The following is a 24,476-nucleotide window of genomic DNA, read 5'->3' as shown; positions in this document are numbered from 1 at the left end:
AACCTTGGATTTTTTTCTAAGGGAGATTGGGAGCCTTTTCGTCACAAAGGAACAATTCCTTCTCTTCTAGTTGCTTAGCCTATATTGAGCACGCATTTAGTTGCTGATCCAAATTGGGGTGGAAGGAATGACTCTGCTTTAATCTCTTAATGAAAAGTTGGTGTTGGCACTGAACGACTGATTGACAGCCTGCTTAGAGGAGAGTCCTGATTGAATATGACATAGCATGGTCAACTGCAGAGAGGGCTTAGTAGCTTGATTTCCATATCCGCTCCAATCCCAATAGCTGTGTTGAGACTAACCCCAAAGGGTGGCAATTAAAGTTAGGTTTTTGTGATGCAAGACACCTGTATTGCAAGGAAGTCGGCGGAGACCATTAGCTAGCTTTAGCCCAGGCAGCCAAATGGCCGTCATGGGCTAACAATTTTTATTTTTCCTTCCAAATGGAATGTGACTTGAACCCATGACCTTGAAGTGCAAGCTTCTGTATCCTGTTACCATTCCATTGAGCCACTCGGTCCTCTTAATTTGACAACATGAATGAACTGCCTGTCAATATTTGGCTTTTTAAGAAGACTTAATTTAACTTGGGTATGTAATGTTAACTTCATTAAAAAGCACAAGATGTGTTGTGCCCTGTGGGAGTATCTGCTTTTACAGGTAAATCACCTTGCACCAGTAGCTGTAGTGTCCACACTGAACTCAGTATATGCAGGTACTGCCCCCCCTTCTATCAATCAGAGATTTTTCTATGCAGCACCATTGCACGTTCCTCGCTATAGAAAAGGACAGTTCTTGAGCACATGGATTGAGACCTCCTTTTAGCTTTTGGTTACAGCTAGTGGTTTGTTTTCTGGTGCTAACAGACACAGTTGCACCTACTTCCAGGTTAGCTTACCCAATGGGTTAGTTTAGCCAGTGATAATTAAATGTATGAAGACTTGTTTTCTGAGAAGTGCACCATTGTTCATCTCATACTTTTTCCATGCAGGAGAACAACAATATTAAGTGGGCTTCGAGATGGGACTACATCTTGGAATCCATGCCCCATACCAACATCCAGTGGTTTAGGTAAGAGATGTTGAAAGTTCTGAAAGAAATAGCTTGCAGCAAAACTTGGAAGATCTGAATCTTGCTTTATTTTGGGGGAATTGGAACTTGTGGTTAGAAAGAAGGCAGCTAGCATTCAAGCCAGCCAACGTCTCATGTTTTCATTTGTGGACTTACTTTCCTCAGGACTGGCCCTCTTGGGAGCTGCTCGAAGTATTGTGTTTCATGCAAAGAATGTGCCTTCTGTATCCTGAAGAAAAGCAATCAGCACATTTTACTTTTATCTTCTCGTTTCAGAGAATTTCTGAGATGTTACAGTTGATCACATTCTTTTAATGCTGTCATGTGATTTGCTTTGGAGTTTTATCTCTGAAGTTAGTATTTACTGTTAAGGAAAAAAGCTCACAGTGAATATGGATTGAGTTCCCCCTTCGCCTTTAAAAAAAATATGATGATAAAGAGGAAACCTCTTCTCAGTCTTGAGGCACACAGTGCAAAGTAAGCGTGTATCAACCATTAAACTACGGTTTGAAAAATCAGACTGTGGTTTGTTACATCTGAACAAATATCACCTGACATACCATACTTTGTAAATGGCCACAAACTAGGATCTGATACTATGTTTGAAAACCACAGCTGAAGGAAAACTGTAGCTTGCTGTTCACATCCAAACCAACAAACTATGGTTTGGGAAGTTGCTCTGCCTTTGGTGTCTGATGTTTGAGATACTATCTGCAATGTGCAGCTGGAGGCGAAATGACCAAACTGTGGCTTGTCTGTACTTGGAAACCCACTTCATGGGTTAGAATGTAAACTCGGTTTAGTGCAAATCATGGTTTGTGTCGGAGTTCAAAGGGGCATGAAGTTCATATGCACATGTTCTTCTGATACATATATTTTAATCATGAAATGCTTAGTGTAGTGTTATAAGGCATAGGTCAAATATTATAAGAGCCTGTCATAAAGCAGGTCTGCAGGGTTTCAGTCGTGAGTCTTTCCCAGTCCTGCCCGGAGATTTCAGGGCAACACCTAAAACCCAACCTAAAATACTTTTCATCAAGCAGTTCATCATAGCACCGTCCCTTGTTCAGTTTTGACTAATCAATCCTATTTAAAGTTTCTAATCACTTTTGCAATGCTGCTAGTTTTGCCACTGATCGCCTGCCCTGGACTTGAGTGTTCAGTGCCACACCATAGACTTAAGAATTGTGTCTGATGCCACATGGGATCAGTTTACTATCTCTGGGTTTGCTTTTCACTTGCAGCATAATGAATTCCCTTGTAATTGTGCTCTTCTTGTCTGGAATGGTTGCCATGATCCTTCTGAGGACTTTGCATAAAGATATTGCAAGATACAACCAGATTGACTCCTCAGTAAGTAAAATGGGGTGCCTTTTTAAGTTCTGAAATGGAGGGGTGGGGCAGAGCTGTACTAATGTGCCAGTGCTGCAAGGCCCCTTGGAGCAAAGGGAATTCTGAGTAGGTTTGTGAAGTCTGGAGGCTAGCATAGCAGTCCTCTTTCACGGTTGAGGGCAAGATGTGCCTCTGTAACTGTTGCAACACTGGAAAGAAAAGATGGGCACTTTGCTCCCTACCTTAACACAAGAACACAAAAAGATCTCTGCTGGGCCAGGCCGAAGGCCCACCTAGTCCACCACCCTGTTCTTCTCACAGTGATCAGAAAGATTCCTCTGGGACACCCACAAGCAGGACATGAGTGCAACATCAATTCTCACCAAATTTGATCCCCAGCAGTTGGTATTCAGAGGCATCCTGCCTTCCACAGTGGAGGTGGCTACCATCCATTCATTGCCTTGACCTACACTGATTTCTCTAATCTTTTAGAGACATACAAGGTGGTGGCCATGGCTACCCCTAGGGAGAGCAAATTCCCTAGTTGCACCGTGAAAGAAGTACATCCTTTTGCCTGCCCTGAATCTTCCAACATTCAGCTTAACTGGAAGACCCCAAGTTCTAGTCTTGTGGGAGAAGGAGAACAGATGATGCAGAGCTGAGAGGGAGGTGACAGAGGAACTCTTGCTCCTTCTGCAGCAACCATTTGTTGCCTTCCTTGGGAGCCATATTCCTAAACGCCAGGCATTTCTTGCTTTCCTTTGTCTTTCCATTTTCCCAGCGGCTCACTAGAAAGCTACAGGTGGTCTGCTTGGGAACTGGCTCCTGTGGCCGCCTCAGTGAAGAGCTCTTAAAACTTTAAGCAAATAGGCCGTATTTACTTAGCTAATTAAAACAAAAGTATGCAAAATACAGACTTTCCATCAGCTGTCATTTGGAAGTAATGAACAGCCTTACAAAAATCCTGCTTTCCCAAGGTGAGGAGTGCCTTGCTTCATATGAAACAAATCAGGGGCTCAGCTCTCATGCTTTGCTTAGGTAATTTGATTTCTTCTCTGGCAAGACACTATCAAGCTTTAAAGGCAGCAGTGTTGGTGCGGCAAGAACTTTCTATGTCTCAGGTTTCTAGGGAAAATATTTTTTGCTGCATTGTCTCTTTGCAGGGGGAGTTTAATCATGGCTTAAATTTCCCAGATATGCTGCATGAGCAGTGATTTAGACACCTGAATCTCATATGTTGGGGAACCTTAAACTTATATTCTTAACCAACCCCATAGAAGCTTTTCCTTTCAGCTTCCTAGGTATTTGGCTCCCAAGATTCCAACCAAGGTTACATAGAATAGAATGTGACCCGCCACACCCTTCTGTGGAAAGTGCCCACCTTTGGAGGGTGGAAGAATTGCTGGATGCCTGAGTACCTAGAAACATAGAATCTTAGAGTTGGAAGGGACCCCAAGGGTCATCTAGTCCAACCCCCTGCAATGCAGGAATCTCAGCTCAAGCATCCATGACAGATGACCAACCAACCTCCGCTTAAAAACCTCCAAGGAAGGAGAGTCCACAACCTCCAGTGGGGGACCGTTCCACTGTCAAACAGCTCTTAGCGTCAGAAAGTTCTTCCTGATGTTTAGTCAGAATCTCCTTTCTTGTAACTTGAAGCCATTGGCTTGAATCCTACCCTCCAAAGCAGGAAAAAACAAGCATGCTCCTTCTTCCATGTGACAGCCTTTGAGATATTTGAAGATGGCTGTCGTATCTCTTCTCAGTCTCCTCTTTTCCAGGCTAAACATACCCCCTGCTTCAAGCTCTCCTCATAAGGCTTAGTTTCCAGACCCTTGATCATCTTGGTTTCCTTTCTCTGCACACCTTCCAGCTTGTCAACATCCTTCTTAAAGTTTTCCCTACCTAAAGTGTCTTTGTTTAGTGCAGGAACAAGATTGCAGAGGGCAAGAAACAATTCCCAGGCCACGTTTCAATAAGGAATGTAGCTTGCATTGGTAATGATAGGGAAGTGAAGAAAAGTTACTGAGTTTCTATTTCATTGTTTTCCCCAACTGCAAATTTGTTAGAGAAAGAGGAGTTACTCTCAGAATAGTTGTGTGGCCTGTTGACTAACACACACTTCCCAGAAAGGCCTCCAGTCAAACCAGTTGCTGATCAGCAAATATGGACTGATGCTCAGTAAGCAGGTTGTGTGGATGAGTCCAAAATGTTCACCTCATTTTCTTTAATTCCACCAGATAGGTAATGCCCTCTGTTTTGGCGCGTAGAGGACTCCTGGTATTTTGACGTGGGGTTCTCATCTGACTGAATGCATCTCAGTTGATTAAGAAAATGAATTTTATTTGATTGAAATTCTGATGTACTTGTTTTTGATTGGAACTGTCGTTTTAAAGGGAAACAAGCATGGTTCCCTTGCCTTTAGATAGCATACACCATTAAAAAAAGATAGCATACACCATGAACATATGTGGTGTATCACATGTATGCATTGCTACAGGTGGAAACACAGAGAAATAAAAACATGTTTGCAAACTGCCAATGTGTTTTATTTCTCCCAGTGCATTTTGGAAAGATGAATTCCCTTCATTGGGCATCTTAGAAACACATTTTTTAAAACAGTATCAGAACAACCCTTTAAAAATATTAAAAATAATTTCCCCATAGCTTATCTCATCATGGAGGCTCAGCAAAATATGTGCTCAAGTATTTCTTAAGTGAGTGTTGGCACCTCCTTTTTCTAGACTGGCTTTTGTTAACTGGACAGAAATGGAGATGCCCATTGCCGAGTGCTTTGAGATACATTGCACAATGTTTGATTTGAAAGGAATTTTTGAGCTTGGAAAAGGGAGCTTGCCACTAAACCTTTGCCATGAAGGTGTTGTTCTCTGCCATTGGGAACAAGAAGAAAAGTTAAGGATGTTAACAATATGGACTGAAAAGAGGGTGACTTGTTTTGGGGAGGAGTATTCTGCCGCGGTGGCGCTGTGGGTTAAAGCCTCAGCGCCTAGGACTTGCCGATCGAAAGGTCGGCGGTTCGAATCCCCGCGGCGGGGTGCGCTCCTGTCGCTCGGTCCCAGCGCCTGCCAACCTAGCAGTTCGAAAGCACCGCCGGGTGCAAGTAGATAAATAGGGACCGCTTACTAGCAGGAAGGTAAACAGCGTTTTGTGTGCTGCGCTGGCTCGCCAGATGCAGCTTGTCATGCTGGCCACGTGACCCAGAAGTGTCTGCGGACAGCGCTGGCCCCTGGCCTATAGAGTGAGATGGGCGCACAACCCTAGAGTCTGTCAAGACTGGCCCGTATGGGCAGGGGTACCTTTACCTTTACCTTTTTATTCTGCCACGAAGATCTGTTTAGAGAACTTAAGCTAACATTTGGTCACACTGGTGCAGTAACTAACCCCAGATGAAAAAGAGGGAATTGAATGCTTCAGCAGTGTTGGGGGTGCAGAAAAGCATCTTTGATTTGGAACAGCGTTTTTGATTTCATGTTTTATTCCGCTGCCTTGTTGCTCCCTACAGTGCCAGCCTATAGTGTGTGGAAACCACAGGAGTTGACACCTGATAGAACCTAGGCCTTGGTTTTGTGGCATGGTATTTCCTTTCCTTTCATGTCAGATTTGAAACTGGCTTGTTAGGCAACAGAAGACAAAGATGGATAAATGCGTTGAGTGCTCGCGATACCACTTAAATTGAACATGATCTTTTGTTTAATATCAATTAACATTGCGGCACTCTAGCTAAGCATGTTAATGTTTGTTTCTCCTCCTCAAGCGTTTCTTAATATATCTACATCCTCTGCGCACGCAAGTCCCCCACCCCCAACCAGCAGTCCATTAGGGAGTTGTAAAACCAGTGAGTAACAACGCTGATGCAATTAGTCCCCTTCAGAAACAAAACCTGGAAGATAATCAGGCTAGGAAAGTGAATTTCACGTCTGGCTTGTACTAATTCACTGTTGCATGATGTATGCCTAATAAAGAGATGTTATTACAGGAGGACGCCCAGGAGGAGTTTGGGTGGAAGCTGGTCCATGGAGATGTCTTTAGGCCTCCCAGGAAGGGCATGCTGCTCTCTGTCTTCCTGGGGCAAGGGACGCAGATTTTCATAATGACATTTATTACCTTATGTAAGTAGCAGGAGGTTGGCTGAAATCATCATCGTTATTTATGCAATACTGGCTTTCTGTGTGTTTATGTTATTACCAATATTATTAATGTTTACCCGTCTTATGCCGAGTCAGACCTTGAGTCCACTTAGCTCAGCATTGTCTACAAGGATTGTCAGTGGCTGCTGCCAGTCAGTGTTCACTGAACTGAGCTAGATGGACCAGTGGTCCAACTCTGAATAAGGCACCTTCCTGTGTGTTCTTGTGCTGCCTGTTTTGCATATGCAATTCCACCCCGTGTAAACCTGGGGACAGCTGGCCGCTGGGAAGACAGATACTTTGAGGCAGCAGCTGTAGCCATCAGGAGAAAAGATTTTTTTTAAAAAAAATTGTGTAAGCTCATCACCCTACAGTTATGCACAGTGGAGCTGAGTAGTCACAAAACCAACTGAGATCTTGAGGACTAGTCACCTAGGAGGATGCCTTATTCCAAGTCAGACCATTGTTTCATCTAGCTTCATTGTCTACACTGACTGTCAGGGGCTTAAGGTGGAGGCATACCCAGTCCTACTTGAAGATGCAGCGGGGTTGAACCTTTGTGCAAAGCAAACGCTGTGTACTGCTTAGCTCCAACCCTTCCCTCACACGCACAAAAGAAAGAAAGACAGGAATGGTACAGTTTTCTAAGGCAGAGTATTTCGTTGTTTGTTGTTTCAGGAAACTCTGAGCTTTAGCTGAGATTCCTTCATTGCGGGGGGTTGGACTTAGATAGCTGCCAGGGTCCTTTCCAATTCTACAATTCCATGGTTCTTTTCATTGGGAGCTTGCCAAGGGTTCTTTGGTTGGGAGGATCAGTACTGAAAAGCAGGCTTTCCCTTTCAGAAGAAGCCATGCTATCAATACTGATCATCTGCACCCTCAGTTTGAACTGCAGAATGGTAGAGTTGGAAGGGACCCCAAGGGTCATCTAGTCCCTGCAATGCAGGAATCTTTTTTGTCCAGAGTAGGGCTCGAACCCGCAACCTGGAGATTTGCAGCCCTGTGCTCCGCCAACCGAGCCATCCCAGCAGTTCAGTGAGGCTGCCTAGTGCTCCCATGCATTTGCCTGCGAACATGTCCCAGAAGCCTCTGCAGCGTACTGGGGTCCTGCGGTGGGTCTTCCTTGTCAGGTGATTCTCATGGGGAAAGGATTCCCCACAGGACATAAAGCTGTTCTAAAACTGGGATGGGGAACCTCTGGCCTTCCAAAAGTTTGCTGGGCTCCTAACTCCCATTAGCCCCAGCTGCTGTGGCCATTGGTCAGGGCTGACACAGGTTGCAGTCCAGTGGTAGCTGGAGACCCACAGGTTCCTCACCCCTTTCAAAAGCTTGGTGGGTGAGGGGAGGGCCTTATTTCGATGGTAGAGCACCTTCTCTGCATGCAGAAGGCCCCCTCATGTCTCTAGGTAGGGCTGCAAGACTCCCCCCGCCCCCGGCCTGAAATCCTGGAGAGCTGCTATCTCCCCACAACTGTGTGGCACAGGAAATAATTGAATAACTTGTTTTAAACTGCAAAATAATAATAATAATAATAATAATAATAATAATAATAATAATAATAATAATAATTTATTTATACCCTGCCCATCTGGCTGGGTTTCCCCAGCCACTCTGGGCGGCTTCCAACAAAATATTAAAATGCAGTGGTCTGTTAAACATTAAAAGCTTCCCTAAACAGGGCTGCCTTCAGATGTCTTCTAAAAGTCTGGTAGTTGTTCTTCTCTTTGACAAATGGCTGGAAAGGGGCAGAAACAGCCCAAAAAGAGCAGGAAAACTGCAAATATGGCATGAGAAGAGTGGGGAAATGGGTAGCAATCTCAGGGGCCTTTACAGCTGTGACCCCATGAGCCTTTGCATCGACCTTTGAGGCCTGTGGAGAGTTGGAGTTTGAGAAAGGAAGTCTGGAGGGAGCGATTGTGGTGGAGTTTGGCGGAGTTTGGCTTCTTAGATGGTTTTCCCCACTAAATGCAATTTCATGTATATGCATGGTATCCAGGAATGTTGAGTCTTGCGTTAGTGGGCTAACGCAGTGGGCTAACCTGTATTGAGCTAGATGGACCCAATGGTCTGAACTAGCATAAGGCAACTCCTTACGTTCCGATTTTGGGTGGGCGCATTTATGATTTTTAATTTATATCCTGCCCTTATTCCCTTATAGAGCACAGGGCAGCTAACAGCAGGTCAGTAAAGCAACCAGATTGAAAAAATTCCCATCACTAAAAGCCACAATATTGCAGTTGAAATACAGTAAAACCAGCAGTTGGTAAATATCTTGGAAAATCATATACTTCAAGATCTAAATGCCTGGACAAATAGGAAATGTCTTCACTCTGTGTTTTGAAAGTTTCAACCCTGGGGGCACATTTGCACTTTTGGAACATTGCACCAATTTACACCAGGGAACCTCTTCTGTAACACACTTTTGTTCTCTGTGTTGACACTTTCAGTCCTTGCCTGCCTTGGATTCCTTTCGCCAGCCAACAGGGGGGCCTTGATGACCTGTGCTGTCGTGCTGTGGGTCTTGCTGGGGACCCCAGCAGGCTACGTATCTGCTCGGATGTACAAAAGTAAGTGCAAGCCTTGTGTAATGGAATGTTGCCAGGCTGTTGAAACCACAGAGATTGTGCTCAGCAGCCGGTGGTACCCAATTGAGACTGGTAGGGCAGAAGGTGGTGGGGGGGAACAGTAGGCGGACAGTGATAGGCAGAGTTAGAGCCAATGACTGGCAGAGCCTGCTGAATCTAGTTTTGCAATCATGCTCCTCCCATCTGAATTCTACAAGGGCAGCACTGAGGCTAAGGAAGCCGACAGACAGCACCACCCCCTGGGTTGGTTATATGTGGAAGGCAGGCAAGTGTGGCTGGCTGGGGGCGAGGGGGGGCAGTGCCCCCATTCACCTCCACTGATCATACTTGGAAGTGGAAAGCCAAGGGTGGTTCCTGCCCAGCCCTTGATTGGCTGTCCTGGGTCAAATATCTTAGCCTTTCTTCTGCCTTTGTAGAATGGGAACTGCCAGTGATTTTTCACTGGTTTAGCAGGGACAGGAAAGACCATGAGGTAACAAAATAAGAAAATGGTGTTCTTAGCAGTGTTTACCTCCCCACTCCTTTTCTGAACTGCAGTGCCCTCTCTCTTTCTCATGACCCTTTGCAAATTGGTTGTGAAACATGGGGAGGTTTGCTTGAAATGTAACACAAGTACATAGGGTGGGGAGAGAACCTGAAAAGCTTTCCTGGATCCTGGCTGTCAATTATGAACAGGATATTGAGCCGGGTTGAATTATGGCAGAGGATCGTTATCAGCACTCCTTGGGGTTCAGATTCTATAAGCAGGGAAGATTCAGAGCAGTTCATAGTACTATGGTGAGCAATCTAGTGTTAAAATTATTGAGACTTAAAAATAAATAAATTTCTTCCAGCTACTTCAAATGTGTTAAATGTAGTGATTACTTTTTTCTCCTCTTCTCAGCATTTAGAGGTGAAAAATGGAAGACAAATGTGTTGCTGACAGCTCTGTTGTGTCCAGGGTTAGTATTCCTCACACCTTTCTTTTTATAAAACTCATTTTCTGCATTGCAAATTGGTTAATATGCACAAAGGCCTATGCTTCTTACTCACATGACTGACAGTTACTCCAGTTCTAGATTCAGGTAGGTGTTGGTCTGACGCAGTCGAAATATATTAAAAAATTAAAAAATTGTCCAGTAGCACCTTAGAGACCAACTAAGTTTGTTCTTGGTATAAGCTTTCGTGTGCATGCACACTTCTTCAGATACACTGAAACAGAAGTCACCAGACGTCAGCAGGTTTACCATACCCATTGAGTCAATCATCCTTTTTCTACTACCCTCCTGAGAAAAACCCCACCCCACCCTCCCACTATATATAAGGGTCTGGTGACTTCTGTTTCAGTGTATCTGAAGAAGTGTGTATATTCAGTTACTCCAGTTGTAATCTAATCCAGTTGTACGCATGCAGCTCCTCTTCATTTCCATGTTCTTGAGTGCATGTAGCTATGAACCAGATCCCCATGTTTGTAAGTGCATTGATATTCCTGCCATAGTCAAAACAAAAAATGTTTTTCCTTCCAGTAGCACCTTAAAGACCAACTAAGTTAGTTCTTGGTATGAGCTTTCGTGTGCATGCACACTTCTTCAGATACACTTCTTCAGATACACACTTCTTCAGATACACTTCTTCAGATGCACACTTCTTCAGATACACTTCAGGTGTATCTGAAGAAGTGTGCATGCACACGAAAGCTCATACCAAGAACTAACTTAGTTGGTCTTTAAGGTGCTACTGGAAGGAAAAAAATTTTTTGTTTTGATATTCCTGTTTCACTTTGTTTTTAAACTCCTCCTTTTTTTAACTATCTTTGGAAAGTCTTGAGTGCCTTAACTGTGGTTTGCTTAGTATTGAAGCAAAACTTAACTGTGGTTTGCAAACTCTTCAAGCTATGGTGTCATGCATTGGCTTTTAGTCGATTATTAGTGGTGCTAATAATTCAAGAGTATCTGATTCAAAACCTCCGCTTCCTTGTGGGACATCTTTGGGAGGAGAAATCTAAATCTAAATCTGGAGTGGGAGTCCCTGAGGCGGTTGGGTGGCACCTTTTTACGCTTCCTTCCAGCAACCCCTTCAGCCCAGCCATTGCTAAACATATTGCTCTGAGTCACTTCTGCATTGAGCAAACTATGGTTAGGGCAGTGTTGCCAGTGTTTCTGCTTGCAAGGTGACATGTGGGACTTGGCGGTCTTAGGAAGCATGGTTGTGTGAACTCTTTCATTTCAAAATTAAAAAATATCAATAGACAGTGGACTAGAAATTAGACTGTTTGGCAACAGGGTGTGAAATAGCCTGATACCAGAAGTCCCAACCAGAAATGTACATCCTGGCTGTCATCTAGATGACTATCTTGGCAAAGTCCAAAATGGCAAAATACCATACTGATAGTTTAAATTCCAGTGTGCAAATTCCATTTCATAGAAGTTGAATAATTGCCTGGGGTGGTAGGGAGAGCACAAAATAAGAACAGATGTCTTGATTATGCTGTGCTAGTTCAGAAAATTTGCATAATGCCATAAACAGCCCGAGGCAGTTACGTACACTGGATTGATTTTGAGAATTTGTAGACTAGCAGGATTCCCCGCCCCCAATCCCCTTCTCCCTTTGGAGGAGTGAAAGAGAGATTTGCTTTGCTTTGCTTAGGCAGAGCTTAACAACAACAACAACAACCTGCCTTTATACACAACAGTGATAGGTTTGCAAGGATATCCATCTTGCAAGAGATTAAATGACATTTGCCCCTAAATATTCCTGGCTGAAAAAGAAAGATACAATTTTTCTATGAATTAATTAGAATTGGCTTCCTCTTTGCTTTTGGTCCAATATGGCAGTGCATGGAGCATTGTACCTTTGGCTCTAAGAATGCTTTTGCAATGAGTCCCAGGCTGCAGAGTGTGGCAACATCCTTGCCTGAAGCCAGCTGATGTTCAACTGATGCTCCCTTCTGTTCATTGCACGGTGGTGGTTTCGCTGCTGCTGATGTGCTACAGTGAAACTATGGCTTCTGTAGGACGCAGTATATTGGTGCAGGCATAGATGCTGCTTGTGGTAGGATAAAGAAATGAATTCCTTCTCTTGAAGGGCCCTTACAAGCACCTGTTGGTTACGAAAGGGCTGGGGAACCTCAGGGTTCTGCCTCCACAGTCTGAGGCAGTAATGCTTGTGAATACCAGTTGCTGGAAACCACAGGAAGGGAGAGTTGCTGTTGCTCTCTCAGGTTCTGGTTGCGGGCTTCCTGTTGGGGCACCTGGTTAGTAAAAACAGGCTACTGGACTGGATGGGCCTTTGTCCTGATCCATCTGGGTTCTTGTTAGGTTCTTAAATTAGGAACGCCATGCCAACACTGAATCTGGTCATCTTCTGTTCCCTCAGAATTGTCTTTGCTGACTTCTTCATAATGAACCTTATTCTTTGGGTGAAAGGATCCTCAGCTGCTATTCCCTTTGGCACTCTGGTTGCTATCTTGGCCATGTGGTTTGGAATATCTGTCCCATTAACCTTTGTCGGTGCATACTTTGGATTCAAGGAGAAGGTGGGTTAGAAATTCAGTAGAGTTTATTATATATATACATATTTAAAGCTCCTTATTATACCACTTGAGAATTCCTTTCCTTTCCTGACCTGCTGGTGAGCAGAAGGAGAAAATATATTCATGTTGTTTGGCAACCTTTGCACAATCACTGCCAGACGACTTCTTGCGGTATAGCACCACTGTGTTGTGTTGCAGCATGAATTAAAGAACATTAAAGAAGACTACAGCAGCCCATGGAAAGTTTTTGAGGGGGTCTTCTGCAAAGAGAGGAACATCTCTGTATTTGGGACTGCTTTTCTTACACAGTGGTCTTTCACTCAGATCAGAAATGGCCCTCCAAGTACATGGATGCATTAGCCATAATTATTCCCTGTTGGGGGAATAATGATATTTTTACATATTGAAATCGTTGCACCTTTTAAATGTGGCTTTGCTGTTTCCTTAGATGTGTCTGCCATGTTAATTGTGGTGTTTTGTTTTTTTAACTTTCCCTAGCCCATTGAGCACCCGGTGCGTACAAACCAGATTCCTCGTCAAATCCCAGAGCAGTCCTTTTTCACCAAGCCTCTTCCGGGCATCATCATGGGAGGCATCCTCCCCTTTGGGTGTATCTTTATCCAGCTCTTCTTCATTTTAAACAGCATTTGGTGAGTATCTCCCCCTTTTCTGAATTCGAAATTACCAAGCTACATGCCAGGCACACTGCTGTTTCTTTGTGAGAAATAATTAAATGAAGAAAGGCTGCTGTGTGGGCCCAAAGCACCCATCTACAGAAGAGGTTGCCTGCTGGCTCTCTGCATGGTTTACTGCTCTGGGTTTGTCTCCTTCCCATTGCCTCCTGCTGGGGTTTGGTCATTCATTTGTTCTTCAAAACAGCAGGCGCTAGTCTGGGTGCAGATCCCTTAAAGATCTTGCCCCTAACTGAAGGGAAGAGAGTGCAATGAAATACAGATGTTGCTGAAATACAGCTCCCAAATGCCCCCCAAAGGGGAGGGACCTCAAAAAAACTTGGAAAAGGAACAAAAAGCACAGGGGGGAAAAAGAATATATTTTACAATGAAGCAACATCCAAACTAACAAATATATCATTCAGTAGTTGATGTTATCCAATTCTGGAAGTTTATTTATAAAGTCCCATAGAATGTTTAATATAGAATTTCAGTTGAGCCACGAAAGGAGCCAGAGAGGATCTTGCATACTTAGAAAGTGGTTCTAAAATTGAATCACACCCTAAAGCTGTTGTGTGTTTGTTTGAGTCACTGTTCTGGACCCATTGCCTTCCAGTTGGTAATATATGTACAGAACAGCAACTTATTCAGAAGCACAGGTGCATAAGTTGGTATGTGATAGAGAGAGGCTTCTGAGTTCAGGTAGGTGAGAGGTGGGAACCTGACAGAGGGAAACTTGTTTGGCTGAGAATTTGAGGCTTTGGATTCTCAAAAACCACAGCCTAATTGCTAGGCATTAAACGTATCATGAACTGTAGTCTTTAACCAACTGGGGCGGGGGGCGGGCTGGAACTCTTCCTGCTGTGCCAATGCCACCTGCAGTCCTTGTTAGGCCTTCATGATGCTGGACCTTGAGAAAGGAGGGTGGGTGCAGAGATCTTGGGCGAAGGTTGACCCGGTGACTTCTCTCATTCCAGGTCTCACCAGATGTACTACATGTTTGGCTTCTTGTTCTTAGTCTTTATCATCCTCCTGATTACATGCTCAGAAGCAACGGTCTTGCTGTGCTATTTTCATCTATGTGCCGAGGTAAAACTGACCTGCCACTTCCGTTGCGAAGCTTAGTATGTTGCTGGACGGGAATCAGCCACCAGCTGGCAGCATCAGGGAGGCTGAGCCAATACCTGCAGCTTGCTGGTGCATCGGTTCCCCATTGTGTTGGAAAGATTAATGCATGTTGTGGCTGCCAGCTGTGCGTAGTAGACCTGCTGGTAGGAAGGGAAAGTGGGTGATGCTGTGCTTAGGTAGCCTGGATTCCTTTCTGTGGAATAAGCAGCTTGGCTGTGAGGGCAACTGTTTAGGAGTAGCGGCAGAGGATAACACTTCTGCATGGTGGCAGTAGGCCAAGATGCCAAGGGGTGGGGAGTGAAACTGAGGATCCCCTCCCTTTCTATTTGCTGTTGCCAACGTAACAGACTGCTGCAGCTTTCAGTGCCAAATCAGTCTTTGTAATGTATCATCAAGATGCGATTGCATCTGCATACCAGCTGGAATTAAAAAAACCAAAAAGCATAGGTTGTTGTCCCCTTGTTACATTTGCCATCTTTGTGTCCCGTTCCCTTGCTAAGTAGCTCCATCCTGAAAATTACTTTTTATCTAGGGCTCCATGAAAGCCGTAGTTTAGCTAGTCAAAGAAAGAATTGCAAGTCTGGTTGCAGATCCCTTTGGGATCTTGCCCCTAACTAAAGGGAAGAGAGTGTAATGGTGACATTAGTCCTGAAAGTGTATAGGCTCCGTGATGATTTTGAAAGCCAAAGGGGTGGACTGTTCAAAGCTTTGGTGGATTGCACTAAACTCCTCCCCATGACCTGCAGGAGCAGCAGAAAAAAAGTCATGCAAATGTATGCAGATTGTGTAATATAAAAGTGGTGGTGTTTTATCTTGGTGCTGATATTAGTGGCGGAGTCACAGAGATGTTGCTTCGTTATGCGGACAGTCTATAACACTCCATTCTCATACTTGTGGTAGACAGATTTTGGGGGTTTAGGCAAGCTGCAAACAGATGCCTTGTGGAACAAGCTGCATTGAGTGAAGATACCTGAGGCCTGCCATGCAAATAAGCTCTTAAGTGTAGGAATTAGTTTCAGTTTTCTAGATAACATGGGTGAGCCACAAACTGGGTTCTGAATCGTTTGTTGTGCACCTGGGCTGAAGAAGAACAGCTCTTTGGTCAAATGGCAGTAGGCTGGGGGGTGATCAGCTTTTTCTCTGTCTCTAAAATGTGCAGGCACACATCTCTCTTTTTCACCCACTCACCCAAACTTACATGCAGACACATTCCCACAGAGAAAGACACGTAGGCACAGACTATTCATCTCACCTCTCCTTTGCAGCATTTTGCTCTCACGGCAGTGTTGATGTGAGTTCTCTTGGCTGGTAAGATGCAGCAACAGAACAGTGTCAGGAGGAGGTAGAGAAGGGCAAACCGAAGAAGCACCTGATTTTGCAGGGGCTGGCAGGCCATGGAAGCGGCTTGGTAGGCCAGATTTATCCTGCAGGAATTTGTGAAATAGAATTCTGGGAAACAAATCTAATAAAGCATAGTTCAGACTAGTAAGTGTGGACATGTGCAAGGACAGCTTAAGGCTGGTCCACTAAATAAACATGGGAAGCATTTTTGGGGGGTCTTTCATGCTTTCCTTGCCTCTCAACCTCTTTTGATTTGCCTCTAGGATTATCATTGGTGGTGGAGGTCATTCTTAACCAGCAGCTTCACCGCCGTCTATCTCTTCATCTACGCCATCCATTATTTCTTCTCAAAACTTCAGATCACAGGAACTGCCAGCACCATTTTATACTTCGGATATACAATGATCATGGTCTTGATTTTCTTCCTTTTCACTGGTGAGTCAATTTCTCAAGTCTTTGAGCGTCTCAGAGTTGGGAGATATGTCTTATGTATAGGAGCATATGCGAAGGCACCTTGTACCAAGCTAGACTTTGGTTCCAGGCAAGTCAGGATTCTCTGCCCTCTGCCTTAGGTGAGTTGTCCTGCCTGTGATCTTTTGAACAGGAGGTGCTATGGACTGAAGGTGAGGCCTTCTGCTTGCAGGGTTCATACTCTACTACTCAGCTGCAAGCTCTTCCTTTCTCCCCCACCCCTGGTATCTTAAAGTCCCAGTATGGCAGAATATGGGCTTAAACAGCCTTCCCTATCTGGACTACAAAAGGCCAATGGTCAGCGATGTTCGGAGTTGTAGTCTAAAACATCTGGAGGGCACAACATAGGAGTATGGGTAGGATTAGTATGTGACACATGGGACCCACTCAGAGCACAAAGGCATCAACCACCTTCCCAACATATATTTAAAGCACAGGGCTCCCACCAAAGAGTTATGGAAATCAGTCTGTTAAAGGTGCTGAGAGTTTTCAGGAGACTCCTATTCCCCTCACAGAGCTACAGGTACCAGAATGGTTCAGCAACCAATCCTTCCTAGGGAACTCTGGTAATTGTAGCTCTGTGAGGGGAATGGGGTGGGGTGTCTCGTAACAATTCTCGGCGCCCTTAGCTGCAGTTCCCAGGATTCTATGGGGGAAGCCATGGTTGTTTAAAGTGGTGTGATACTGCTTTAAATGTTGGGTTTGAATGTGGCCATCATTAATTCATGCATTCCTGGGCCATTTTATTCTGGATGCTTTCTTTCAGAGTATTACTATGAGGCTGTGAATGCTCTTCTGTCATATAAAGGGCTCATTCAGCACTGAAAGGAGTTTTCTAACATTCACCTGCCGGTAATCAAATGCGCACATTTGCTGATTTCTTACTGTACGTGTGAACCAGGACAATGTGCATTTGAAGGGTGGATCGAGCTTACACATGGATAGAGTATTCAGGGAGCATAACATGATAAAAGTGAAAAAATAATAATTCTCCAAATTCTGCTGGAATCATGTTTCTCTTGCTATTCATGACACAAAGAGTCTTTTTGGCACCTTAAAGACAAATAAAATTATCAAGTTTTTATTATGATATTTTGAGTCTTTAAGGTGCCACAAGACTCCGTAAAGGCTTTTGGCTGATGGCAGAGGTAGAGTGGGGCTTTAGCTCTATGGCAGAAGGTTCCCAGGTTCAGTCCCTGGCAACTCCAGGTGGGGCTGGTGGGAAAAGCCTTTTGTCTGGAAAAACCCTGGAGGGTTGCTGCCAATCAGTGTAGGTATTACTGAACTAAATGGACCCAATACTGTAGTCTGAATCTGTATAAATGTTTTAAAAACTTTCTTTTGAATTTTTTGTATGTGGGGGGTGGGGGTGGGATGGATGTTTGGTTGGGCTTGGGGAATTTTTTTGATTTTGATGTTTTTGTAATTTTTACAGTTTTTTGTTTGTATTGTTTTATTGGTTTTATTGGTTTTGTTTGTTTGTTTGTTTGTTTGTTTGTTTAAGGTGTTGTTTTGTTCTTAAGGGGAGGGGTCAGGGATGCCGGGGAGTGGGCCCCAGCCCACAAAATGGCTGGGGCATGTTCCACAGGGGGGGATGCACTGGGACAACCGATCTCAGTGATCATGGGTAGGAGGAGGAGTTACGCTAAGACCAGACCATGTCATTACAGAGGAGGCAGGTTTAGTCGTTGTCTGAGGACTATTCCTGCCTCCAGGTCTGGTCCTGACCAGATGGATACTAGAATCAGCAAGGGATACCCACATGACCTGAAGGTGCTGCTGTGCAATGCCAGGTCAATGATTCATAAGACCACTGCCATCCATGACTTGATCATGGATGGAGGACTTGACCTGGCGTGTGTAACAGAGACTTGGTTGGATGAAGCAGATGGGCCTGTCCTTGCCGCTGCTTGTCCACCAGGTTTCTCTTACGCACAGCAACCCAGGTCATGTGGGCGGGGAGGGGGGGTTGCAGTGATTTTTAGGAAGTCATTAGTTTGCACCAGGCGTCCTATTGGGAAGACCCAGTTTTCCGAGTGCATGTTCTGGAAGTTGGGCAATAGGAGCAGTACAGGATTCCTTTTGGTGTACCGACCTCCCCGCTGCACCAAGGATTCCCTGCCCGAGCTGCTTCAGGTCGTGGCGGATATTCTCCTGGAGACACCTAGTTTGGTCGTCCTAGGGGATTTTAACATCCATGCAGACATGACCTTACAAGGGGCCGCTCGGGACTTTGTGGAAAGCATGGCCTCCATGGGGCTGTCCCTGAATAAGTCTGGCCCAACCCATAGCCGCGGACATGCCTTGGACCTGGTGTTTACCTCTATGGATGTTGGTGATCTAACACTAAGTAAAAGCGAAACGAAAGAAGTGCCATGGTCAGATCACTTCCTGGTGCAACTGGATTTCTCTGCGACCCATCCCCTCTGCAGGGAGGTGGGACCAATTCGGATGGTCCGCGCCCGCCACTTAATGGATCCAAATGGTTTCCAGAGAGTGGTAGGGGATGCTTTATCCTATGTTGATGGCCTTTCAGCTGATTCCCTGGTGGCCCGCTGGAATGTGGAGTTAACCAGGGCTATTGACTGTTTGGCTCCGAAGCACCCTCTCCGATTGCATGGAGCCCGGACAGCCCCGTGGTTTTCCACGGATCTGAGGGCAATGAAACAATCGTTGAGATGGCTAGAGCGCCGGTGGCGGATAACTCATTCCGAATCTGACCGGACACAGGTTAGAGCTCAACGTCAAGCCTACCAAGTGGCGATAGCGACGGCAAAGTAGAATTTCTTCACCACCTCTATTGCATCTGCAGAAAACAGCAGCAGGAGACTTTTTAGGTGGTTCACAATTTAGCGGAACCACCTGCAACATCGGGGCCCAGTACGGGCCACATGATCTCCTGCAATGATTTTGCAAAGTTTTTTGCAGATAAAATCGCTCAGATTCGGGAAGAAGTAGACTCCACCGTGGGAGCAGGGCCGGGGCGGGAGAGTGCTAGAGCTTTGTCTAGTCAAGTTGCGTGGGATCAATTCCAATCTGTTACCTCCGAGGATGTGGACAGGCTGCTTGGACGAGTGAAACCAACCACCTGTCTCCTGGATCCTTGCCCATCCTGGCTTATAAAAGCTATCCAGGAAGGACTGGGCAATGGGCTTCGTGGGGTGGTGAATGCTTCCCTCCGTGAGGGAGCCTTCCCAGACCCGCTGAAAGAGGCGGTTATTAAACCGCTTCTTAAAAAACCATCTTTAGATGCGGCCACAATGGCCAACTATCGCCCAGTCTCAAATCTTCCATTCTTGGGCAAGGTGATTGAGCGAGTGGTTGCTGAACAACCCCAGGCACGCCTGGAAGAAGCGGACCATTTGGATCCCTTCCAGTCGGGATTCAGCCCTCTGCCTTGGTCGCACTGGTTGATGATCTCCGGCGGGCTAGGGACAAAGGTGAGAGCTGTTTCCTAGTTCTGCTGGATCTCTCAGTGGTGTTTGATACCATTGACCATAACATCCTTCTGGACCGTCTTGAGGGGCTGGGAGCTGGGGGCACTGTCATACAGTGGTTCCGCTCCTTCCTCCTGGGCCGTGTTCAGAAAGTGGTGGTGGGGGATGAGTGTTCAAACCCCTGGGCTCTCACTTGTGGGGTGCCTCAGGGTTCTGTCCTCTCCCCCATGCTTTTCAACATTTACCTGCAGCCGCTGGGAGAGATCATCAGGAGGTTTGGGCTGGGTGTTCATCAGTATGCGGATGATACCCAGCTCTACCTCTCTTTCAAATCAGAACCAGTGAAGGCGGTGGAGGTCCTGTGTGAGTGTCTGGAGGTGGTTGGAGGATGGATGGCGGCTAACAGATTGAGGTTGAATCCTGACAAGACAGAAGTACTGTTTTTGGGGGACAGGAGGCGGGCAGGTGTGAAGGATTCCCTGGTCCTGAATGGGGTAACTGTGCCCCTGAAGGACCAGGTGCGCAGCCTGGGAGTCATTTTGGACTCACAGCTGTCCATGGAGGCACAGGTCAAATCTGTGTCCAGGGCAGCTGTTTACCAGCTCCATCTGGTACGTAGGCTGAGACCCTGTCTGCCTGCGGACTGTCTCGCCAGAGTGGTGCATGCTCTGGTTATCTCCCGCTTGGACTACTGCAATGCGCTCTACGTGGGGCTACCTTTTAAGGTGACTCGGAAACTACAACTAATCCAGAATGTGGCAGCTAGACTGGTGACTGGGAGCAGCTGCCGAGACCATATAACACCGGTCTTGAAAGACCTACATTGGCTCCCAGTATGTTTCCGAGCACAATTCAAAGTGTTGGTGCTGACCTTTAAAGCCCTAAACGGCCTCGGTCCAGTATACCTGAAGGAGCGTCTCCACCCCCATCGTTCTGCCCGGACGCTGAGGTCCAGCGCCAAGGGCCTTCTGGCGGTTCCCTCATTGCGAGAAGCAAAGCTACAGGGAACCAGGCAGAGGGCCTTCTCGGTAGTGGCGCCCGCCCTGTGGAACGCCCTTCCAGCAGATGTCAAAGCGATAAACAACTACCTGACATTCAGAAGACATCTTAAGGCCCTCAGGGAAGTTTTTAACGTGTGATATTTTAGTGTATTTTTGGTTTCTATGGAAGCCGCCCAGAGTGGCTGGGGAGGCCCAGCCAGATGGGCGGGGTATAAATAATAAATTATTATTATATTATTATTATTATAAGACAGCTCCCTGTGTTCCTACTCTCCCTTGCATAAAAAAGCAAACATGGCTGCTCTCCTGGAAGCTTTCATTAAAGGGTTTTCTCATCCTTGCTTGTGGCCTTGCAGAAGGATTTCTTCTTTAGCTGTCTTCAGTCGGATGGAAGTAGAAAGCGAGTAGGATTTAATCTCACCAATTTAAAATTATTAGTAAGTAAATATGGGAATTGGTGTTCCCAGCTTAACCCTTCTTTAAGTCCACAGCTCTGCAGGCAAGTTCCAGATGGCCCCCCTATAATTTACCCCAAATAAATTCTAGCATTAAAACAAAAAAAATGTTTTAATTCTGAACTAAAGCAGTATGCTAATGCCTGTCTGGGTTTAGCTTGGGTTAGCTGCCAATTTCAGTTTCGCTTGTGTGATATAAATTGCTAGAATCAGAAATATCCTTTTCATATAGGAAATGATAATTGAAATTGTCACAGCTGCTGCTGAAAGGGATTAAAATAGTCAGATATGTCGGCCCTGATTTCCTTGATACGAAGGGCAGTGAGGCTTAAATGTGCCGTGGCAAAGTTTACACCTGTGTGTTCTCGCGTTAAGGTCTGGTTTAGATGTCATGTGCCAATCACAGTTTGGAGGCTTAGGAACATATCACTTTGCTTGCTTGTTCTAGCCCTCTGAGTGCTGATATTGTCTCCAAACTGTGGCTTGCAAGCCCACTTTCAAACCACATTTTTGAATCATGGCTTGAAGGCAATTCCTGGTTTGCACCGTTGGCAAACCATGAAAAAGAGGAGGTAATCAGCTTGTGAGAAGGGAGATGGGTGTGTTCCTTAACCTTCAGACTTTGGGTTGGAGGTTTGTACCCACCGAAGAGTTGCAGTCTGACCAAACGAGTACCATGGAAAATACAAAGCAACCATGATATCCAGACCTCTCTGTTTTGCCTTCTGATCTCTCCCCAAAACATGCCCCCCCCTTGAGTGCTTTTGCCTGGTTGGCATGTGCCCTTGAATGATAATGATGTCTCTTGCTTGCGTGTAAGAGGGGGAGTGAAGTGTGTGTGTGTGTGTGTGCGTAGACCTGTGGCTTGCATGGGTGGAAAATAACTTACTGAACTTCAGTAAGTTATGTCCATTGTTCTGCCCACCTTTGCATCAGGTCCAACCCAGCATTGCTATGTGGCTCCCAGAAAGCTGATTTATTATATTTATATTCTGCTTTTCATTCTGATGCATCCCAAAGCAGTTTAAAAACAATCAATAGCAATAACATTATAGAACATCCCACGTACAGCATAAGTTGTATACAATAATCAACAAATAATCGGTGGAACAATTACAATCCATAAAACACTGTTAACAAAGCAGCAACTTAAAAAATGGGCTAAACATCACAATTAAAGCAAAGTTCATATTATATGATGAACAAATCAATACAGCATTTGTAGTCTATAAAACAACCTTAACGAAATAGCACCCAAAAAATAAACCAAGCACTGCTAAGTTCATGCACACATACTCCGGAGACTCCCCTTCCAAAGGTTCGTCAGGCTGGAGGTGCAGCTGCACAGGTGAAACCAACCACCCCCTGATGGCAAACAGTCTCTAACCCCTCAGTTCTTCCTCTGGAAACAGCTCCCTTATGAAGGCTCCAAGGGCTGGAGGGCAGAGCAAGGCAGGTGGGGAAAGCCTTTACCTGCTGGCCAACACTGAGTCTCTCACCCCTCACAGCTGTTCCTCCAGTAGCAACACCCTCCTGAAGGTTCCTTGGGCTAGAGGGTGGGGCAAGGCAGATTCTCCTTTAGGGTATGTGCCTTCTGGCTGAAAAAGGTCCCCCACCCCTACATTATATGAAACTTCCTTTGCTAAGGTGTCTTTCATCCAGCATTGTGTCGTTGGTCTGGTCTTAGCATCTCTTTGAAGTCTCAGGGGAGGGGCTTCCACAGCTCTGTGGCTGCCAGGATTTGACCTGGGACCTTCTAAAGAGCAGAGCCCTGTGTCATCTTGTGCAATAGGTCTTTTCCTTGCTGCCAGTCAGTGATCCTAACTGGGTTCCCATGCCCAGGCAACAGGAACCAGAGCACTGAAGGAGAATGTGGCTGGGTGGTGCTCTACCCTTCCACCGAAGACAAGTGGTTTTATGGGTGAGATGGCAGTGCCTGGATTTGTGTGTCTGACTCTTCACCCCTCTCCCACCCCTTCTGGGCCCCTAGCTTGGGTGTCTTCGGGGCTCCCCCAATAGCCCATGAGGGTAACACAGGACCTCGTTGTGCTGGCCTAATACCATGCTGCTTCTTGCAATTATTATTTCTGTTCTTCTAAATTTGTAGCTAGCAATTTTCAGTATGATTCTCCGGGTAATAATATGGTAAGTGAATGGGTATATTTTGTGCAGGGATAGCTTTATGATTACTGTCCTTCTTACGTGCTTGGACACAGAAGAAAATGCTGCATTTAGTTGGAAGCAGGTGGCTACTCTACACCCTCTGTTTTGTGATCATCATTTTCACTTGTGAGTTCATGCCATTTTCAAAATTGAGTTTTGATCTCCTGGGTAAATTGTGTTTAGAATTCCAGATTCCGAAAGCAGCCCCCACTGTGTGGCGATTGAAAGCAGTATGATGTAGACAGTTCTTGGCTGCAGAAAACCAATGTGCATATACACACACACACACACTCTGTTGCCAGAGTGCAGGATATATATTCTGTTTTTTTGCTTTCTTGCAATTGGCCAGAGCTTTGAGTTCTTCTCTCTCTCTCTCTCCATTAAATGCACGTTTGCGAAGAGTCAGGTGCAATACAGTATAGACAGACTCATTTCAAGTATTGCGACATTACCTAGGAACATAGGAAGCTGCCTTATGAACCATTGGTTCCTCTAGTTTAGTATTGTATACACTGACAGGCAGTGACTCTCCAGGAATTCAGACAGGAAGTCTTTCCCAGTTGTAGCTGGAGATGCCGGGGATGAAACCTAGGATCCTTTGCAGATACTTCACCACTGAGTTATGGTCATTGGTGGTGGGGAACCAAGAAACACACTCAATATAAAAATGCAGCTTTTCTCCATGTCAGCACAGAGTACTTCTATAGAGCACATGCAGACTGGAAGTAGTTCCTGATCTGTTTCATTACTGACATATGGTGTTTAGAGGAGGGGGAGAACAAAAGATCAAAGAGAAAAGGTTGGGATGTTAGTCTGAGCATAATAAAATGAGCCTGCATGTTGACTAGAGAGGATGCTTTGGCTTGGGGGTGGTGGTGGTTTGAAACATCCCATCTAACACTTTTACAGCAGGGCAGCACTTCAGTGAGCAAGGCTGTTCCTCCATCTGTATATAAAATTGGGGAATGCAGAGCGACCGGCAGTAAAACACACATAGTTAACTTGTGGGATTTTCTGCCACAAGACTATGGCAATGACCACCATCTTGAATAGCTCTAAAAAGGAATTACTTGTTTTATTATTAACACCTATGTCCCACCTTTCCTCCAGGAAGCTCAAGGTGGGGTACATGGTTCCCCCCCATTTCATCCCTGAAACAACT

The 24,476-nt window shown here is 45.4% G+C and overlaps 1 protein-coding gene across 2 annotated transcripts in view; it reads left to right on the top strand.

Moving 5' to 3' along the window:
- The window catches only part of LOC128406207 (transmembrane 9 superfamily member 2-like), a 76,966-nt gene that overhangs the window by 25,141 nt on the left and 27,349 nt on the right, over positions 1-24,476 (top strand). For both annotated transcript variants that reach the window (XM_053373339.1, XM_053373340.1), the window contains exons 8-16: positions 992-1,071; positions 2,316-2,424; positions 6,401-6,533; positions 8,999-9,118; positions 10,020-10,077; positions 12,491-12,650; positions 13,146-13,297; positions 14,296-14,407; positions 16,051-16,222. In XM_053373339.1, coding sequence (XP_053229314.1) covers positions 992-1,071; positions 2,316-2,424; positions 6,401-6,533; positions 8,999-9,118; positions 10,020-10,077; positions 12,491-12,650; positions 13,146-13,297; positions 14,296-14,407; positions 16,051-16,222 — 1,096 coding nt within the window. The remainder of the gene's footprint in view (positions 1-991; positions 1,072-2,315; positions 2,425-6,400; positions 6,534-8,998; positions 9,119-10,019; positions 10,078-12,490; positions 12,651-13,145; positions 13,298-14,295; positions 14,408-16,050; positions 16,223-24,476) is intronic.

The sequence above is a fragment of the Podarcis raffonei genome, chromosome Z (assembly GCF_027172205.1).
Source record: "Podarcis raffonei isolate rPodRaf1 chromosome Z, rPodRaf1.pri, whole genome shotgun sequence".
Classification (NCBI taxonomy): domain Eukaryota; kingdom Metazoa; phylum Chordata; class Lepidosauria; order Squamata; family Lacertidae; genus Podarcis; species Podarcis raffonei.
Note: the sequence above shows the minus strand (reverse complement) of the source record. Positions and strands in the feature narration are given on the sequence as shown.